The 20337-nt window shown below is 54.8% G+C and overlaps 1 protein-coding gene across 4 annotated transcripts; it reads right to left on the bottom strand.

Moving 5' to 3' along the window:
* Positions 1-1171: 1171 nt before the first annotated feature.
* On the bottom strand, positions 1172-20137 carry LRRC32 (leucine rich repeat containing 32). 4 transcript variants are annotated; one of them, XM_017868650.1, is made up of 4 exons: positions 19805-20137; positions 15100-15187; positions 9848-10741; positions 1172-9357 (listed from the first exon to the last, which is right to left on the bottom strand). In XM_017868650.1, exons 2-4 carry the CDS (start codon positions 15181-15183, stop codon positions 8347-8349), a joined length of 1989 nt encoding a protein of 662 aa, XP_017724139.1. In that variant the 5' UTR covers positions 15184-15187; positions 19805-20137; the 3' UTR covers positions 1172-8346. The 4 variants fall into 4 exon arrangements, with proteins under 4 accessions (XP_017724139.1, XP_017724140.1, XP_017724141.1 ...); XM_017868651.1 differs by having other exon boundaries at positions 1172-8895; positions 9386-10741; XM_017868652.1 differs by lacking the exon at positions 19805-20137 and adding an exon at positions 18953-19241.
* Between the last annotated feature and the right edge of the window lie 200 nt (positions 20138-20337).

Raw genomic sequence — 20337 nt, forward strand, 5'->3', positions numbered from 1 at the left:
AACCAGTCATTAGAGTAATGGTATGGGAACAGAGAAATAGATCAGTGAAAAAAAATAAGAAGTCAAGAAATAGATCTCAAATATATATCAGAATTTAATATCTGACAGAGTAACCTTTTAATTATTTAATAAGCAATGCTTTCACAATTACTATTCATTTTGAGGCAAGTAAAATTGGATGATTATTCAACTTCAAAATAAAAAACACATCTCAGGTTGGCTGGGCATGGTGGCTCACACCTGTAATCCTAGCACTTTGGGAGGCTAAGGCACGAGGATCCCTTGAGCCCAGGAGTTCAAGACCATCCTGGGCAACATAGGGAGACTCTCTCTCTATTTAAAAAAAAATCAACATCTCAGGTTATGTAAAGATTTAAATGTAAAATAAAAAGCAAGATAACAAATTTTGGGTTTTTTTTTTTTCTTTTGAGACAGAGTTTTGCTCTTGTCGTCCAGGTTGGAATGCAGTGGCACCATCTCGGCTCACTACCAACCTCTGCCTCCTGGGTTTAAGCTATTCTGCCTCAGATTCCCGAGTAACAGGGATTATAGTCATGCACCACCAGGCTTGGCTAATTTTTTTTGTATTTTTAGTAGAGATGGGGTCTCACCATGCTGGCCAGGCTGGTCGTGCACTACTGACCTCAGGTGATCTGCCCACCTCGGGCTTCCAAAGTGCTGGGATTACATATGTGAGCCATTGTACCTAGCCAACATGACAAATTTTACAAGAAAAATTAGGAGACTATATGAGCAACCTGAGTGAAACTTAATAAAATTAAGAAGTGATTAAGGAAAAGTGAGACCTTGGAAAACATTGTAGGCCAAAAGATACATAAGCAGGGTCAATAGACAAGCGAGTTATGGAAATGTGAGACAAAGTTTAAGATCTACAACATACAATAAGGATTTATAAATTAATAAGAAAGCGTTAACTCAGTAGAAAATGGGCAAAGGATAAAATGGGCAATTCACAGAAGAGTTCATCCAAATGGCAAAAAAAAAAACCAAAAACAAACGAAAAGCTGCTCAGCTACAGCAGTAGGAAAATGCAATTTAAAGTAACAGTGACAGATCATTTTATACCCACAGCTAAAACCTGCATTTCTGGCAGGGAAACACAGGAAAATATACTTTCATATGTTGTTTGTGGAAATGTGAAACATTACTGTTTTTTTGAAATGCAAACTTTATTAAAAGTATATATAATATACATTTAAAATGTGTAGAATATATACATCTCCACTGATTTACTTCTAGGTATTCATTCCACAAGAACACAAACCTTAGAGAGTACAGGCATATGAATAGAATTTTTTGCCTCATGTTTATAGTTGAAGAAAAGATAAAGCTATCGTTCACCAATAGGAGAATGACTGAATAAATTATGGAATACTCACACTATGGAATACAATGTAATCTCAAAAATGATTTGAAACTTATATCAGTTTATTTGGGGGGATTTCCTTGAAGTACTATTGAATAAAAAAAGTGAAATGCAAGAGAGTATAATAGAATATCGTCCCACTTTTATAAAATAACATTTAAAATCTCTAATACATGCATATGTGTGTTTGCATACAATTTAAATGTGTCTGTCAGTGATTACTCAATTAAGGAGAAAACATACAGGAGGATGGATACAATGGGTTATCTGGGATCAAAGGGGAGGGTGGTACAAGCTGACATGAGCAGTGTGGAAAGTGAGGAGGGAAACATTTTTGGCTCATCCTCCACCAAATAAAATAAAATAAAATAAAATAAAAAAGCAGGGGCCTTTGGAATTGGACTCCCTCACCCTGCAGCCTAGCTAGTCCCCTGCCCCCAGAATGCTTGACATCCTTCCCACCACCCTATACATGGCCTTCTGTGTTTTTTCCATGATGCTAGAATGGGGCAGTCAAGTCACTGAGGGACAGGGAGGGTCCAGGGGTGGGGAGCTGCTTTCAGTGCATGAGAAAGGACCTCAGGGTCCAGAGTTCAGGCTGCACTCTCCCCAGGCAGCTTGGCAAATTCATGAGAGTGAGGAGACGAGGCCATGGGAAGTATTAATTCACTTGCTCTCTCAACTGAAGTCCTCCTCCTTCCATCTTAGCTGACAGGTCATGTCCTCAGAGACGATTCTTCTGAGTCCCACCCCTCAATGATCTCGCCCTTCACTCCCTTTCATAGCACTCACTACAATTTGCCATCGTTTTTGTTTGTGTGTGCTTAATGTATGTTTCCCCATAAGCGCCCCAACAGGAGGAACGCTGCCTGTGCAGCACCCAGTATGAGATGTTGGCGGGGTTCCGGAAACGCTGGCTGCTTTCAGTCATTTGCTCACTCACTCTCTCCTTCACTGACTCAATCTTTTACGCATTTCTTTCTTCATTTTTTCCCTTATTCACTCCAGAAACATGCTATTGGTCCATGCTTTTTCCCGATCTGAATCTTCTGCTTTCTAGGGTGGCTTTTTCAGAGAAGGCGGGAGTGGGGACATGATGGTAGAATTCTGGGAATGCATCCACAACTTGGGAGGGCCTAGCTGGGTGAGTTGGAAGCTCTCCAGGGAAGGAGGGAAGATTCCAGAAGGCTGGAAGTCCTGAGCAGAAGGTGCTGAATGAGGAGAGAGGAGAAAGTGATGTGGTGGAGGCTGGGCCAGGGACACCCCTCTACTCCCAGGCATGCCCTGGCTCTTCTTGCTGCCAGGCCTTGGGTCCTGCCATTTGTTCTGCCTGGAAAGCCTCTTCCCATCTCCACGTGTTGAAATCCTACCCTTCCTTGCAGAGCCAGCCCAGATGTCCTCGAAGTCTTGCCTCACTCCTCCAGCTGGAAGGGCTGCTCCCTGCTACAAACAAACTTCCCTAGCACAAAATCTGGACCTCCCTCAAGGCGCTCACCACTTCCTGGCTTGGGTTGTGGTGTTGGCCCCTCTCTCCACCCCATAGGCAGAGGCTCTTCCAACTGTTCCCTGTATCCTGCAGGACCTAGGGCCCAGCACAGAGCAGATGCCCAAGCTACTCTGGCTGAACGAATGAGCAGTGATGAGTTTGGGGGTAGGCGGGCGATGATTATGACCCCATTTTACAGATGCAGAAATAGAGGCGCAGCTAAGTGACGGACTTGGCCTTGGTCCCACAGTGAAGAAGAAGCAGAACCTAGACTCAGGCCAGTGTTTCTGGTCCCAGAGGCCGGGCTCTTTCCAGGGCAGCTTGGTGGGAGGTGAGGTAGGGTGGGGCGGAATGAGACTGGGTCCTGGGAACCAGCGGGCCAGGGAGAGCTGCAGTTCGGACGGCCAAGTTCAGGGAAAGCGCAGCTGGGGAGGAGCCAAGGTATTTATTATGCTTGGTCTCCAGTTCCAAACAGAGCTGATGGATGGAGCTGCTCCAGTTCCTATAAACAGCTCGGGCCTCCCTCCCCCTGCCCTCCTCATTCTTAGCCACCACAGCCCAACTGTTTCCAGTGCGATAGGGGTGGGGGTGGGGGGAGATGACCAAGAAGAGAAGAATGGGAGACGAGGGGGAGCAAAGGAGGGGGGAAGACAAAGATAAGACAGGGTCCTAGAGGCCTGAGGAAGCTTCAAGGAACGGAGGGTGGTCAGAGAGGATTCTTTGCCCTCCCACTGGCCCCTGCTGCCGTGGGCGGCCCACAGTCTGCATTCCCCTGTCCTCTCTGTGTCCCCTGGGTCTGTTCAAAAAGCCTCCTCCTCGCCACATTCTCTGAGGGCTTGTCTCAACTCCACAAGCTTCTGAGTCCTGGAGGACAGGGGCCATTCACTCAGAAAACCTTTTCTGAGCTGGCTTTAGTCTGTGTTGGCTCACAGGCCCTGGGGACAGATAGGACTCCGGGTAGGACCTCCCCCCAGGAGCTCCTGGCCCAGTGGGTGGGTCAGGCAGACACCCAATGCTGAGGGCAGCCCAGGTCTGTGGGCAGTTGGAGGAGAGAAATCCAGACAGTCTTCCCAGAGAAGGTGATGGTGGTGATACAGGTGAGGGTGGTGAAGGAGATTGTGCAGGTGGGTCTGGGGTGAGCTGGTTCCGGCAGAGGAGGTGGGAGAGGCGCAGGAGGCAGTGCTGCCTAATGGTTAAGACTGCTGGCTCCAGAGTGGGACAGCCTGGGTTCAAGTCTCATCACTGGAGCTCAGTTCTCTAAAATGAGGATGATAACAGTAGAAATCTCTTCAAAGATTGTCAGAATTAAACACGACAATGCATATCCAGTGCTCAGCATGCCCTAAAGTGCTCAACGATGGCCATCTCTGAGCATGTTGTGAGAGGTGGCGGGAAAGAGATGGGTCTCATGGGCCCAGTGAGCTGCCTGAAGGACAGGGGCACAGAACACAGACGGTGGGTCCCAGATCCTGGAGGATGTGGCCAGCCTGTGGGTCTGAGAGGGTGAGTTGCTGGCGCGTCCCGGGACCCGTTCCTGGTGGAATGCCACACCAGTGCATGGAACCCCGGGAGTTGGGCCCTGCACCTCAGGCTTACTGTGACCTGGGGGTGGCAGGGCCTCCCCTCTCCTTGCAAGCTGAGAGCTCAAGAAGCTGGATGCTCTGATGACCTAGTTGGCAGCTGTGACCATGTTTGGCTGAAAACAGGAATTTCTGCCTCACTGGGGGTCTTGGCCAGGTGAGCAAACTCCCCTGTTTGTCAGGAAAAGGGGTCAGGGACCTGGTGGGCTCCCTGCTGGAGCAGAGGCCCGCAGACCCTGGGCTGAGGTCAGCCTAAGCTCTTGCCTTCCCCTTAGGCCTTAATGGGGCACCTACTGTGTGCCAGAGGGTGGTGCTCTCTCCTCTCTCCCCCAGCCCTACCCCATGAAATAGGCGTTTAGAATTTCCCTTTGCAGACTGGGAACCAGGAGCAGGAATGGGGAGGTGAGAGGGCACGGACCAGAGAAATGGAAGAATCTCCAGAAGGCAGAGCTGCCAACCCTGGGTCCAGGGGCTGCCAGGCCAAGGGGAGAGGTCCAGGGTGCCTGGGGGTGGGGAGGAAAAGCATCACTGAGTGGGAGCTTTCGGGAGAGGCAGTCAGGGAAGGGAAGGGCAAAGGCACAGTGCCAGGCTGCTGACAGGGGGAAGTGGAAGGTGTGAGGCCAGAGGAACAAGCACCCCCTGCTCTGAGTGCTCTGCCCTGGCCTGTCATGCCTCTCAGTGCTCCCCTACCCAGGTGAGGCTGCTTCTGTCCCACACCCCACATTCACCCTCCAACTCCAAGCCAGGAACCAGGTATGGTTTTCTTCCAAGTTCAACCTTGATCTGCAGCCTGGCTGATCACTGAATTCTCCAGTCCATGGGGACCTTTAGCCCTCTACCTAGGGAGGCCTCTGGGTACCAGAGTTGGACTTTCAGGAGGGATGGGGCTGGAGACAGAGATGTGGGCCATCAGAGCAATGGGGTGTTTCAGCAATGAGGCCACGGTGTTCCCAAGGGAAAAGGGCCTAGGATGGAGCCCTGGCTATCACCACTTACAGCTGGCTTGAGGAAGATGAGCAAAGACCCTGAAAAGGAGTGGCCTGGGAGGGAGGAGACGGCTTCCTGTGTGGCATCACAGCTGTGGGGAGAGCATGCCCAGCAGGGGTATGGGTGGGGGGCCTGCACAGGGCCTAGGGAGAGGAGGTCTGAAAAGTGTGCTGAGTTTGGCAAAGGATACCCTTGACGCTGGTAGCAAGGGCAGCATGGAGCTGGGAGGGGCTGAAGGCAGCTCCAGGTGGGTTGAGAATGGGAGGGGTGGGAAGGGAAGCAACTTGACCAAGAAGCTGGTCTGTGAAGAGCGGGAGGAGGAAGGGGAAAATGGCTGAGGGGCTTCTCACTGTTTTTAAGATGGGCAAGACTTGAGTCCAGCTGAAGTCTGAGAGGAAGATGTAAATAGAGAGGGAGAAGCTGGAGGCAGAAGAGAGCATGACAGGGCAAGGGAGAGAGGACGGGGCTGGGGACCCTGAGGAGGAGGGGCAGTGCAGCCTCTGAGATAGGGCACAGAGGGCTGAGCACAGAGAAGGGGAGGGGGCCTGTAGCTGTAGCAGGAAGGAAACAAACAGAAGCCCCCAGCCTCTCAGCCCTGGGGTGGGGAGCACGCTCACCTGTCGAGTGTGGGGCGACAGAGGTGTAGGAGGGGCCGTGCTAGTGGCTGCGGCTCCAAGGTCCAGGGTGGTGCTGACCCAGAGCCTCAGTGTCCCCAGGGATTTGCCATGAGGATTGAATGACCACAATGGGATTGAGAGGCAGGGTTCAAGTGGATGCGATGAAGCGGGTTGCAAAGAGGAGGCTGGCGGCCACACTGCTTCTCCAAAATTAGTTTTTAATACATTCAGGTAGGTTATACAAAGAGTTGGTCCCGAGGCCTGGGCTGCGGCCTGGGTCCTGGGAATTGACAGCAGCATTGTGTAGTGTTTTCAAATATCAGGCGTGGGGACCCACACCTTGGCCTCCAGGCCTAAGGAAGAGTGTCACGTGCAGTAGCACCTGTGGTTGTGATCCCAACCAGGATTGGGTCTGCCTGGGTGCTCCACCCATCACCAGGGCCTAGCCCTGGCTCTGCCCATTGACTCTCCCTTAAATTCCTCTGGGCCTCGGTGTTCTCCTCTGTAAAATGGGGTGGAGAGAGTGGCATTTTCATTTTCTCGCACATTACTGAGCCCACATCATGAGCCAGACTGTGGGCCAAGCACAGGTAAGATGATGAAGACAGCAACACAAGGTCTTGAGTTGGTCCTAGCGTGTCCATTCTCCCCAGACAGCTCATGACTCCATGCTATGAGGGACAGGGGGTTATCTGGGTGAGCCTTTCTACCTATTTTTCGAAGAGGGAAAAAAAAAATCCTTGCATGATGAGGCACAGAAAGGAAGTTTGGAGCCAGCATTATCTTGTGATATGACAGCCAAGAGAGGACATCACTCTGGTCCAACCCCCAATCTCACCCCCCAAATAGGGCTCTCTTTTTTTCCCCCAGAGGCTCTGTATAGCTCTCCACAAGTTTCATTCTCTTCCTAAGCCTCAGTTTCCCCATCTGTGCAATGCGGAGGTTGGATTCAATAGTCTCAAACTCCAGGCTCTGCTCAATAGAGGAAAAGGGAATGAGAGCATGCAGGAGCACAGAGAGAACAGGAGAACCCACACCAGGGTGGAAAGGATGGAAGGAGGGAAACTAAGGCAGAGAAGGAGGAGAGCGCCTGCAGCTGCCTGCCTGGGAGAGAGGAGAGAGCAGGTGTGCATAGCACAGGATACTTCCAGACCCTGCTTGGGCTATGTGGGGCCACTTCCTGTCCACTTAACGGCCTGCAGCCCCTGCAGTGGCAAAGATCAGGCCCTGGAGACAGAAGGATGAGGGTTTGAATCTCACCTAAGGCATTAGTTAGCTGGGGCCCTGGAAGGAGATTTGCAGAACTTCAGTTTCCTCTTTTATAAAATAGGGATAAAATCCCAACCTCCAAGGGTTGTCATATAGGGGCAGACACAAGGCTTGGATTCACATCCACATCGCCAAGCTGGGTGCAAAACAGAACCAGATATCTAAGGTTTTAGCTCCTGTCTCAGCAGCCAAGGTGGGGCTGCGATGGAGAAGGGCTGGGCAGGGACGGCGCTTACAGCAGTACTGGGGTCAGGCTGTGTAACATGAGAGTGCCAGGCAGGGAGACGGCCTGTCCAGAGCAGGAGACGGAATGGTCCAGTGCCAGGCTGGACCCCTTAACCAGACTCTGTTGGAGCCGCCACGGCCCGCCTAACAGCACCAGATCCAAGACACACTCGTATGGTTCCAATTCTCTCTTCCGGTCATAGGCTTTTCATTTTCAGAGAGACTGAAAATCATTATCAGAAGATGTGACAAACAGTCTGCTTGGAAATGTTTCAGACAAATCCTACCAGGCTTGGCCCTCTCTCACCCTGGCATAGCTGGGGCAGGACTCTTTGCATCGAACCAGCGGGGCCTGCCGAGCTCTGGAGCCCTGAGCTTTCACATCTCAGGCCCTAAGCACACTGCGTGGTCACCACGCGGCTCTGTAGCACTCCCTCCTCCCAGACTGGGAGATTCTTGAGGGCGGGAGTGTATCTCATTTCCCAGCATTCCCAGTGCCCAGAGCAGGGTGTGGCACAAAGTAGATGCTCAGTGAAGATTTGTTGATCTGATAGGTCAACATTATTCCCTGCTGTCCCTGAAACCGCCCAACTTCTGGCTTCCACAGCTGGACCCAAAGTGCAGCCCAGGAAGGGGGTCACCCGCTGATGCAGCAGGCGGCAGAGAAAGGTGTCCCGGGTTGCAATTTGGAGACCAGAGTTCTGGGATCCTGGGTCACTGTGTGACCTTGAGTCAGTCCTCACTCTTCTCTGTACCTCAGGCTCCCCCACTGACCTAGAGTGTCTCCCAGCTTCTTTAGGCTTTATACTGTTGGTTAAACTTCTGCCGGCGGATGCAGCAGCATGTGGCCAGCGTGGTGAGGAGGATGGCAGAGACCAGTATGAAGGTGAGGATGATGATGAGGTTGATGTTCTTGAGCCCCCCCTTCTCACAGTCCTCGGGACGCACATGGCTCAGGGATACCTCCTCCTGGGAGCTGAAGCGGCAGATCAGGTCCTGGGTGGCGTCCACGTCCACACGGCCCTGGTGCAGCTGGGCTGCCAGCCAGCCATTGCCACAGCAGCTGAGTGGATTCCCCTGCAGGTAGAGGCGCCGGAGGCTGGTCTCCAGGCCACCCATGGCACTGCCTGGCAGGAGGCTGAAGCTGTTGTTTCGCAGGTCCAGCACCTCCAGTGACACAGCCTGTGTCCAGGCGGGAAGGTGGCTCAGGCGGTTCTCGGCAAGATTGAGCCGCTTGAGGCAGATGAAGCAGGGCAGGTCCACCTGCAGGACCGTCAACCCATTGCCCTGCAGTGCCAGGACTTCCAAGGAGGCCTCCAGGCCTGTCAAGGCCCCCGTGGCCACCTCCAGCCCAGGGTTGGAAGAAAGGTCCAGCTCAGTCAGTGGGGTATGGAGGAAGGCCCCTGCCCTGAGCAGCTCTATCTCATTATCCACCAGGCTCAGGCTGCGGAGGGAGGCGATGCCAGAGAAGGCCACACAGCTGGCAGGGCCAGGCTCATTCGGCCCCCCACAGGGGCTGACCCGATTCCCCTGCAGGTTAAGCCACTGCAGGCTGGCCAGGTTGGCAAAGGTGTATGGAGGCAGGTCCCGCAGGGCATTGCCCTGTAGGAGCAGCGTCCGCAAGGACCCCAGGGCTCTGGCGCCCAGTTCCAGTGTCTCCAGGGCATTGTGGCTTAAGTCAAGGAGCATCAGGCAGGGCAGGGAGCCTGAGCGCCGGGCCTCAAAGGTCCGCAAGCAGTTTCTGCTGAGGTTCAGGAAGCACAAGGAGGTCAGGTGCTCAAGAAAGCTGTCGGGGATGAGTTCAATCTCATTGNTGTCAAGGCCCCGTGGCCACCTCCAGCCCAGGGTTGGAAGAAAGGTCCAGCTCAGTCAGTGGGGTATGGAGGAAGGCCCCTGCCCTGAGCAGCTCTATCTCATTATCCACCAGGCTCAGGCTGCGGAGGGAGGCGATGCCAGAGAAGGCCACACAGCTGGCAGGGCCAGGCTCATTCGGCCCCCCACAGGGGCTGACCCGATTCCCCTGCAGGTTAAGCCACTGCAGGCTGGCCAGGTTGGCAAAGGTGTATGGAGGCAGGTCCCGCAGGGCATTGCCCTGTAGGAGCAGCGTCCGCAAGGACCCCAGGGCTCTGGCGCCCAGTTCCAGTGTCTCCAGGGCATTGTGGCTTAAGTCAAGGAGCATCAGGCAGGGCAGGGAGCCTGAGCGCCGGGCCTCAAAGGTCCGCAAGCAGTTTCTGCTGAGGTTCAGGAAGCACAAGGAGGTCAGGTGCTCAAGAAAGCTGTCGGGGATGAGTTCAATCTCATTGTAGCTCAAATCCAGATTCAAGAGCTGGGAAAGGGGGTGGACGCTGGCATTCCCATTGGGGGTTGAGAGGGGCAGGGCTGACCAGCCCTCGGAAGGCGCGTGGATGCCCTTGCTGTCCTGGGGTGGCCCTGCGGGGAGCCGGATGAGGTTGTTGGACAAGTTCAGGTAGATGAGTCTCGGGAGCGCGGCCAGGTCGGGGAAATGGAGCAGTTTGTTCTCCCGCAGGTCAAGCCAGGTGAGCTGGAACTCGGCCTGGGGCTGGGAGGCCGTCTGAAAGGCCTCAATGCTGTTGCAGCTCAGGTCCAGCACCCGCAGCTGCTGAAGGCTGAAGTCGGAGATGCAGGTGAGGGAATTCCTGGAGAGGTTGAGATGGGTCAGGCGGGGCAGGCCCTCGAAGGCGCCGTCCTCGATGTCCATCAGCACGTTGCTATGCAGGTCAAGCTGCTCCAGCGCAGGCATGTCCTGGAAGGTGTGGCGGGTGAGGCGAGTCAGACTGTTCTCCGCCAGTGAGAGGGTATGCAGGCTGGGTGCCTCCCCTAGCAGCCGCTCCAGCAGGCCGCTGTACAGGCTGTTCCCAGACAGGTCTAGGGAGGTCACGCGTGGCAGGGGGCCCAGACCACCGGCACTCAGCGCAGTGGCCATCGCCAGCCGGTTGTGAGCTAGGCTGAGGTGCTCCAGGTGGGTCAGGGCCTGGAAGGCTCCAGGCTGGAGGAAGCTGATCTCATTGGTGCTCAGGTCCAGGTGACGAAGTGCCGTGTAGAAGCCCAGGGGTGAGGCCAGGATACTCCGCAGCTGGTTCCCAGAGAGATCAAGGGTCTCAGTGTCCGGCGGGAGCACCAAGGGGACCTGGAGTAGGCCCAGACCCTGGCACGAGACCTTCTTGTCCACCTGGGGAGGGGCAGGGTGGGGAGACAGCTGGCATAAGTGGGCGCCGTAGGGGATGAAACCAGACACGTTCATCCAGGAACCCTGCCTGGCTGGGAACCCTTCTCCCATGGACTCCCAGAATGCTCAACTTTCCCCACCGCAGCCTGATCACCCCATGCCTGGATGACCCATCCGGCTCCCTGCCCCATCTCCGGCACCCAGCACAGTGCTGGGCATTAAGGAACTCGATGAAGTTTCTACGGGTGGACAGACGGAGAGATGACAGACAGAGAGAAGGACAAATAAACTAACAAAGAAACCTTGTACTTATTATTACCCCTCTTACAGGAAACAGCGATATATCCCACAGAGTGACCCCAAGCCAGTGAGCAGCAGGGCACAGCAGGGACCCAAGGCTCCTGGTTCTATGTCCTGGGTCCTCTCTACGGGCGCAGGGAGTTAAATTTCCAGGGGTAGGATGGGAATTTCTCCACTTTGGGAGAAATGTTTCCAAAAGGGAGAACTGTAATTTGTGCTCTGCCATCAGTTTTTATCTTGGCCTCCCGGCCTCAGACCTCATTCAGGCTCTCGTGTCGTGGGCAGAACCTGGGTCCCGGGGCCTGCCTTCCTTGTGGATGCTTCCCAGATGTGGCCTCCTCTCTGTTGCTGTTACCTGCTAGGGGGTGGCTTTCTTCCCAGGCTGGGTCAGGGGACTAGGCCCCTGGAGGTGGGAAGGGGCAGGGAAAAGATGGCCAGAGCCAAATCCACAGTCTTTGGTGACGAGACCATGTTTGTGCTGTGCCACCTCCAGGAAGTCACATAACCACTGTTTTCTTACGTCCTTCCCCAGCAGCCACTCAGCATTTGACATCTTCGTTAATACTTTCAGGCCTGTGGTCCCATTGGTCTTTACCACAGCCTGTGCATCTGATACGATCACCCCATTTACAGATATCTAGGCTCAGAGAGGGGAAGGGAGGTGCCAGGATTGCCCAGCTGGTGAGGAGCAGAGCTGGGATTTGAATCCAGGTTTTTTTTAACAACCAAAGGCCCCACTCTTGTTCTTCCACAGATGTGCCTTCTGGGACCAAAATTCTTTCTGTGCAAATGCAGGTCTCCCTTTTCTCCTCCAGGCCTCCAGGAACCCCAGCCTTTCCCAGAAAAGAGTCTGACTTCCACAATCAGCGGGTTCAGGCTCACCGCCCCCAGCTTCTGTCTCCACTGACCCATTCTGGCCCATTCACTGCTAAATGCCTGACAACTGCTCAAAAGCTCCACTCTGACTAGGAGGCAGCTTGGCTTAAACTTCTCCATGGTGAAGTCCAGGACCCTCAGCAGGGCCTTCGAGGCTGTTTGTAGCCCCTGCCAACCTGTCCCCCACCTCCCACCACAGCCCACATGCAGTGACCACAGCTGACCACTGCCCATCATGCCCTCCCACACCCACTGCTGAGCCTCCTCCCTGAGCTGGATATGCCACCCCCAACCAGATCCACATGTGAACTCTTCATGTTGAGCTTCAGGGCCTCCTCCAACAGCGAGCCCTCCCTGACCATGCTTCCTCTCAGAGCTTTGCCCCGCTGAATTGTGGCTGTTTGTGTGGGGACCTGCTAGACAGTGAGCTCAGAGCAAACAGGGACTGGTTTGGTGGATGTGGATGCCTTGGACCTGACTAGCAAGTCAATTTTTCCTAATGAATGAGTCCCAGGCATCATCGGTTTAGTAAAGGTCTGAGGCACTGAATCAATCACTTCTCTGGGAGGAAAGAAAATGGATGACTGATGTTTTCAGAATATAGTCAAAGACAGCTAGAGCAAGAAGAGTTCAGCTCACCCACTTCCCAGATGGGGACACTGAGGCCTGAAGATGGCAGTGACTTGCATGAATTCACAGTGAGCCAGTGGCTGAGCTGGTAGGGAAGGAACACAAGCAGGCGTGTTCCTCTCCTGGTCCAGCTCTGCGCTTCCTCCTGAGAGCCCCAAGGTGAGCAGGCGGAGGAAGAGACCTGCCCAGCCTCAGGCCTCTGTGTGGCTCTTCCTACTCCATGCAGCACGACGACTCCATGTAGCCTCCAAGGGAGGCAGCTTCACAGGGGCCTCAGGAGGCCCAGGGATGCCCCGGCAGTTGGGCACTTGTGAGAACCTGAAACCTGCCTGGCTGCCTTGCCCATCCTTGCCCTTCCTCCCTCACAACCTCTCTGCCTGCAGGGGCCACTAAACATAGCCTCCTCCTCACAGCCCTTACCCCCTGGGGCATTCCTTACTTAAAGCAGAAACAACCAAAAGACCTGTGATGGAGCCCCAGCTGTGTCAGGCTTCGTGCTGAGCGCAGAGGCATTAAATACCCCATTAAATCTTCCCAGGCATTGTTCATCCTGCTCCTATTGTACCTCTAAGGAAACTGAGGCTAAGGGGAGTGGGCTGCCCAAGATCAGACAGGCAGGGGCTCAAAACTCCCATTTGCAAATTCCTTTTCCTATTGGTGCCAGCCAAGTTCTGACCACTGGGCCCTCAGCTGGTCGGCACAGCAAAGAGCATCAGGGACCCACTTACTGAGTGTTACAGTGTGGGGGGCCACTCTGCGGTGCCCCACGTGTTACCCCTGGGCAAGTGCAGAGGCATACTGCCTCTGGATAGGCAAAGGCTCCCTGGGGCACTAGCCCCTGAGACTTGATCCAGGACACAAAGTTTGCCAAGCCCACAGCCCAAGTCTTCCTCTCCATTCAGGGGCCCAAGACCCCTGCTCTGGAAGCCCAGGGGGCCTGCTGGTGGGCAGGGCTGCACTGGGATGCCCAGCTCTCCAGTCCAGTCCAGGAAAGAGTCTGAAGTCCAGGATGGTGCTTAGAGCTCCACTTCCAGGGTCTCCATGCCTCCTTCAGCTCTGAGCTCCCAGCATGGCCTGGCTTACAGTGGGAGGGAATTGGAGGAATTGGCCCTTGGCCAGAGTTTAGAGCTCCCACCCACTGTTCTAGGCTATCAGGACACCATTGCCCAGCTTCTTTTTGTAAAACAAAGACTTGCCATCCAACTCCATTTCACCACCTGATCATGGGAGGAAAGCAGAGAAGGGAGAGGCACCAGGCAGTGAACAGTGGCAAAGGCAGCTGGGTTCGAATCCTGTAGGTCCCTGGTGGGTGACACGTCTTCCCCTTCCCCTCCCGTGTGTATTATCCCCATGCTGGTTCAGAAAGTGCTTTCCTATCTCTTATTTCATTTCCCCAGACTTTAAAACTCACTCGCTTCCCCTCTGCCTGTTGGGTGGTTAAGGTCTTTCCCCTCTGAGCCTCATCTCCCTGAGGTAGAATGTGCATTTGTATTTGGTGACGTCTGAGGCCTTCTCTGACCGTAATTCTGGGCTCCGGGAATCTTAGAAGGGCTCTGAAGAGCAAGAAAGGTAGTGGCAACAGGAGACATTGCACCCCCAGGGAAGGGCTGCGGGCAGGCAGCTGCCGGCACTTCCTGCCTCCTGAAGCAGCTGCCGGTTCTGTGTCATAAGCTTCTTCGAGTCTCAGGTCCAAGAGGGGCTTCCGGAGGCCCTGCCCTTTCCCCAGCCAGGCTCTGGTCTCAGTGACTGCCCGGCCTTACAAGTGGACCTAGGTGTTCTCTTTGCCCTGTATCTCATAGAGTCACAAGAACTTTAGGGCTAGTTTCCCTGGCTTGGGACAGGAAAAAGGAATAGAAGCAAATCAGACTTGGTCCTTGCCCTAGGGAAGTTCATGGTCTGGCAGGTGAGACAGGCTTAGACCCTTTCACCAACCCCCACCACGTGCTCAGTCTTCTCTGTATTGAGACAGAGGGAAGCCTGGGGACCTCAGGAACCCAGAGGACGGTGTGATCAGACTAGGCCAGCCTGGGAGGGGCTTGGGGAGACTTCCTAGAGATGGCAGCATTTGACCTGGGCAGTAAGGAGTGAGAAGCACCCCAGTGGGCAGTCCCAAGTCAAGGAGCCCAGTTAGGAAGGGGATTTGTCCCCAGGAGGGATGAGCACAGAGGAGCCCCTCCCAGCTGACCTACCCCAAATTCCCCACACATATATACATTCTAGATCCTCTAGCTGGACCTACTGCTCTGTGGGGACAGCTTGGGGGAATACAGTGTAATATCAGCCTCATTGTTCCCAGCTGAATGACCTTGGAAAAGTCATAACCCCTCCAAGCCTCAGTCTCCTCCTTTGCAAAATGAGAATAATGGTGCTTACCTGGCAGGATTGTTGGGTAAGCAAGATGTTTAAACATTCTAGTAGGTGCTCATTAAATGCAAGGTACATTCCCTTTCCTCTCCTGACTCTTCTAACTTCTGGCTTCTGGGGCTGGGGCACTAGCACACCCTAGGGCAGAGAGGTGGGGGTGGCCCTCACCCTGTCTGGGCAGAGCATCTTACCATCTTACATGGCACTTTGTCTTGGTGTTGTGCAGCCAGGCCTAGGGTCAGCAGGGCCAGGAGCAGCAGGATCTGGGGGCTCATGGCTCTGTGTAGGGAGGAGAGGAAAGGGGAACACTGTAAGACCACTGGCTCCTTCCCACTGCCAGCCCCCACTCCCACCCATTCTGTGCCTGCCCTCGGAACCCCAGAGCATGGCTGGAGCTGAAGTAAAGGTGGTTTGAGCAGGGGAGAGCCGCATGGGAAATGGGCCTGCAGCCCATCATAGTAGGCCTCTCACCCAGGCCAAGGAGCCGCCCGTTACCCAGGGGAAGCAAGTTTTAAAGCAGCAGGTGACTTGGCCAGATGGGAGTTTTCAAAAGACCCCACCGGGGGGAAGATAGCCCGGAGGGGATGCACAGAAGGCTGACAGACCCTAAGGGTTACCCTAGGCCATGCTCAGGGCCAGGGACTGGGGGCATGGGGATATAGAGGGGGTTTGGAGGGTGGGCCTCTGACTACATTTCCACCCAGGCCACACAAGTCCTCCATACCAGCTCCTCAGTCCCCATATGGAATTCCTCGTTTTCTGCCCACTCCCCCACCTTTATTTTGCCCTTTTCCTTTTGATTCTCTGATTCTCGAGCCCTTGCCATTGTTCAAGGCTTGGGCCCGGACCTTGACAGGAAGCCCCACAGGAGGCCTGGCTGCCCTAGCACTGCTCTGCGGACTTCCCCAGGAGCAGCCTGGCAGGCCCTGTACTTTCACTGAAGCCACACTCTGGCCTCCTGGGCCAGCCCTTCCTTCTGAGAGCAGCCAGGGGTGGGGCTAAGGGGACTGCACAGGCCCTCAGCAGGGTCAAATCCCAGTGCTGCTGGAGGCTCACTCACCCCCTCACTAAGGACATCGGCCAAGTGCTAGGGATATACAAATCCATCCATGAATTTCATTCATTCATTCACACCTTTACTGAATACCTCCTCACCATGGCTCTGTGCTGGGAACCGGGAACTCAAAAAACAAATAAACACAAAAAAGAAGTGACAGTGATACAGAGAGTCTTAAAGAGGGACACAAAAAGCCTTCCAAGAGCACCAGGCACAGAGTCACCCACATCCGACTGCTCCCTCTTGTCTCCTCTACCTTCCTGCTGTGTGACCTTACAAGTCGCTTCACCTCTCTGAGCCTCAGTCTCCTCATTTGAGGTTAATGGCAGCCATGCCAAGTTTTGTTGAGAATCAAACGAGATGCCACGAACAGAGCCCCCATTATGCACTAGGCCCTCTTCTCGGCACTTTCTAGGCGTGAACTCATTCCATCCTCACAAAAATTCAGTGACTTGGTTCCATGATCATTTTACAGAAGGGAAAAAGAAAGCTCAGAGAGCTTAGGTACTACACCCGAGGTCACGCGGTGAACAAGCCACTGGCCCAGGCAAGTCTGGATCCTGGGTCTGTGCCGTTCAAATTCACACTCTCAGGCCTCCCACAGTGGGTGCTCCCTGAGTGAGTGCTGAACCGCGACTTTGAAGGATGCTGCAGGAGAAAAGGCATTTACAGGGCTTTTGAGGGCAGCGTCTTTGACTGTTGGAACCCACTAGTGATGAGCTTTGGATGAAGATGACTGCTGTGAATCCCATCTCGCTTGAAGGCATACAGACCACAGCCGGACCCGTGAACCCTATTCCCTGGCTCCCCTCAGGGCCACAGGTGCTGCCCCTGCAGCTGCTCTGCTCTCACCTGCATTACAGGTTGCACTTTCACAGGAAACTTTGTTCTGCTGTTTAAAAAGCAGAACGCCACCACCCGTTAAAAAGTTAGCATATTCAGAACTGAGTGAAAACCCCTTTGCAGGGCCTTCCAGGCCATTGGGGAGCATGCCCTGCCTGGCCAGCTCTTCCCTCCAGCCTCCTTCCCCGGTGTCCCCTCTCATGTTCTGGATTCTGGATATCTCATATTTCTATCAGTTCCCTGAGCAGATTTTCCCTGCCCCAAACCTTCACTTCCTCCCCTCTCCTCTTCTGCTAAAGACCTCCTCATCCTTGGGGTCCCAGCTTAGATGGGCCAAGAGGTCTTCTTTGGTTCCCCAAGTCTGGGCTACGTCCTCCAGTCCTCCCAGAGCCCCTGAGCTTCCAGTGAGCACATCACCAAGCCCTCCGTGGCTACTGTGCCCCACCCCCCTCCCATGGGAAGTGCCCCTAGAGAGGGGCTCACCGTCCTGAGATGCATCTCACAGCACACAGCAGGTCAGCAGCGGCACAGAGAACTGACACCAGGAGGCTTGGTGACCTGGGGTTGTTAGTGACAGCAGTTCTCCTTGGCTCTCCCTTCACCTCCCTGCCACATTCCCTTCCCCTATTTGTGCCATCAGTGGGCTCTGACTGCCCTCCCTGAAACAGAGACCGCAGATCTTCCTACTTCCCTCTTGTCACTGCCACAGACTGAGATGCCACACCAATCCTGGCCTTACCCACAACACCCTGACCCCTTATAATCTGTCCTATACCTAGCAGCCAGAGTGATAAAATCATCTGTCAGACCCTAAACCTCTACTGTTTGAAAATCTTCAAGAAAATCCAGGCCATCCACAGTCTCCTCTCTGACTCCTGTCCATTTTCCCTTCCCTCACTAAATTCCAGCTTTCTTGCTGTTCCTTCAACACAGCAAATTCCTTCCTGCCTCAGGGCCTTTGCTCCTGTGGTTTCCTCTCCCTGAATGCTCTTCCTCAGCTTCTCACACATGTCATTGTTTTCCCACATTTATCATTTCCTCATCATTTATTTCTTATCATGTGGGAACAGGGGCCTACTAAGTAGGTGCTCACTAAAGACTAGTGAACAAGTGGCAAAGTCAGGGCAGAAGCTCAGCTGCAGTGGACTGAGTGGAGAGTGCCAGGTGAGGACAAGGAAGGGTCCTAGGCCCTTATTTCCCCTCCCTCTGCCAAACCCCACTCTATCCCCAAGGTGGCCCTGTGTACATCCCAAAGGGACCGTCCCTGCAGCACATGGGCACTCTGTCCTGGCATCTGATGGGAAGGGCCCCTCAGCTGTGGGCCCTCCTCAGTGGTGCCCAAGACTACTCTCTCTCAAAAAGGAGGACGGTGTCACTTAGACCCAGGCTTGCATCCAAAGCCCACCACTCACCAGCTCTGCTCCCTAGGGTAAGTCCCTTCATTTCTTGGTGCCCCAGTGTCCTGTTGCAGGGTAGGCAGCTGGGTTCCAGTTCTGCCACTGGCCAACCCCAACTATTGTGATGATCCGGCAAAGAATGGTGGCAAAGGTGCCCTGTGTCCTCACTGTCCTTCCCAGCTGCCACAGTGACCCTCGCAGGGCTGAGCATCCCAGGTGAGGTGTGCTCAGTGGGGAGGCCCCAAGCCTGCAGACAAGTGGCCTGGGCAAGAGGAGGCAGAAAAGTGCCAAAGAATGTGTGTGTGTGTGTGTGTGTGTGTGTGTGAGAGAGAGAGACAGACAGAGAGAGAGACAGAGAGAGAGAGAGAGACAGAGAGAGAAGAGAGCAGGGGTAAGAGAGCAGGGGTACAGGGTGCAATGACTACTATCACAATAAGCCCACCCCTACATTTAAGGATGTTAGACAGTCTTCTAAGCACTTGACCTATATCACCTCATTTAATTCTCACAATCACCTATTGAGGCAATTACTGTAATTCCCATTTTACAGTTGAGAAAACAGGTTCTGAAAAGTGAAGTGACTTATCCCCAGAGTCACCCAGCTCATAAGGGCTTTGGAGCTGGGATTTATCCAGTTCTACATGACCTGAATACTGTGTTTTCTCCAGCACATGCTGAGCTGACTCCCCGCTATAGAATTGTCTTCTTTTGCCCATGAAGAAAAGGAGGCTCAGAGAGGTGACTTACCTAAAGTCACACAAGGAGCAAATAGCAGGGTCAGGATCAGAATCCAGTTCATCTGCCTCCAAAGCAAATGTTTCCACTATACCGGAGCAAGGTCTCCTTCCCTAAGCCCTGCCAACGACCCCTCACATGCAGGAGCAGGGTAGACTAGCTCACAGTCTGGGCTCTGAGGTCCTCTCTCCCTCCTCTCGGCCTCAGCTGACTTACTGGCAGAGTGGGGTCCTGGGAGAGCTGCTGCGGACGTTCCTGTCAAGCAGTGAATCACTAAGGGCAAGCCTCGTTCTGGAGACATGTGCATCCCACGGGGGAATTAGACCTTAACCCAAAGGAATGTGGCTGTGATGGCGAAATTTCAGGCAGCTCGGGGTGGGGGGTGGGGGTCCCTCACATCTTACCAGCCATGAAGAAGGCTGGCTTCAGAGCCCCTTGCAGAGCGGTAGGTGCCTCCCACCCCACTACGAGAAATGGGCAGGCCATCTAGTGCTGTGGGATGGGCAGCCCCACGCCTGGCCGGGATCGGAACGTTGCAGGAAACGTGAATTCAAATTCCGGTCTGCCCTTGCCTAGCTGTGTGTTCCTGGGCAAGTCTGGTCTTCAGGCCTTTGTTTTCCCAGCTGTCAAATGGGAACGTCGGCCTCACCCCTTTGCGGGAAAGATCCGCGGAGACAGGAGCCTTGGGGGCCTCCCAGGGACCGAGGGAGGGTCAGCCCCAGCCCCACGCGCGCAGTGGGGACGGCGGGAGGGGAGGGTTTGGGGGGCGTCTCGCGGGACCAGACCCCGCCCTGCGCTCGCGAGGGGCGCGCAACAGTGCGCCCCCCGAGGGCTGGCCAGCCTCGCCCGCCTGGCGGCTCCTACCTGGCTCAGCGCGGCCGCAGTTCCTCTCCCGGGCAGTCTCGGCACATTTTGCGCAAACCCGTCCCCGGGTCCCACCCGGCGCCAGACCCCGGGGTCACGGCCCGAGGAGGCGCAGGCCGCTCAGCTGCCCCACCGGAGCCCCCAAGCTCCGGCTGCAATTTAAATACCTCTCCCGCCGGCCCGCCACGCCACGCCCCCCTCCGGCGAGGCCGCGGGGTCCTAGCGCCTGGCCCCGTGCCTCGGTTTATCCGGAGCTGGCGGAGGCGGACTGGGGCGGAGCGGCGAAGCATCTTCACCACCCTGGGACCTCGGCCGGGAAGGGGCGGGGACCCAGAGGGGTGAGATGAGAGGGCGGGAGGGAGAGGGGTCGCAGAGGAAGTGCCGTGGGAGCTAGGCCCGTCCCGGTGGCCGCCGCACGTGCAGTTCGCGGCCCCGCGGGGTCCGGAGGGGGGCGCGGTGGCTCTAGGAGCCGCAGGTCCACAGAGGAAATCCGGCCTGGCCCCGATTTCCCAGCTGCTGGCGCCGCCACACTT

The sequence above is a fragment of the Rhinopithecus bieti genome, unplaced genomic scaffold (genome assembly GCF_001698545.2).
Source record: "Rhinopithecus bieti isolate Rb0 unplaced genomic scaffold, ASM169854v2 scaffold_2574, whole genome shotgun sequence".
Lineage (NCBI taxonomy): Eukaryota > Metazoa > Chordata > Mammalia > Primates > Cercopithecidae > Rhinopithecus > Rhinopithecus bieti.

Coding starts and splice junctions, on each gene's coding strand:
- LRRC32 (XM_017868650.1), bottom strand. CDS start 15,183: ATGAGCCCCCAGATCCTGCTGCTCCTGGCCCTGCTGACCCTAGGCCTG. Junction 10,742..15,099: donor ACAAAGTGCCATGTAAGATG/GTAAGATGCTCT, acceptor GCCCCTCCCCAG/GTGGACAAGAAGGTCTCGTG.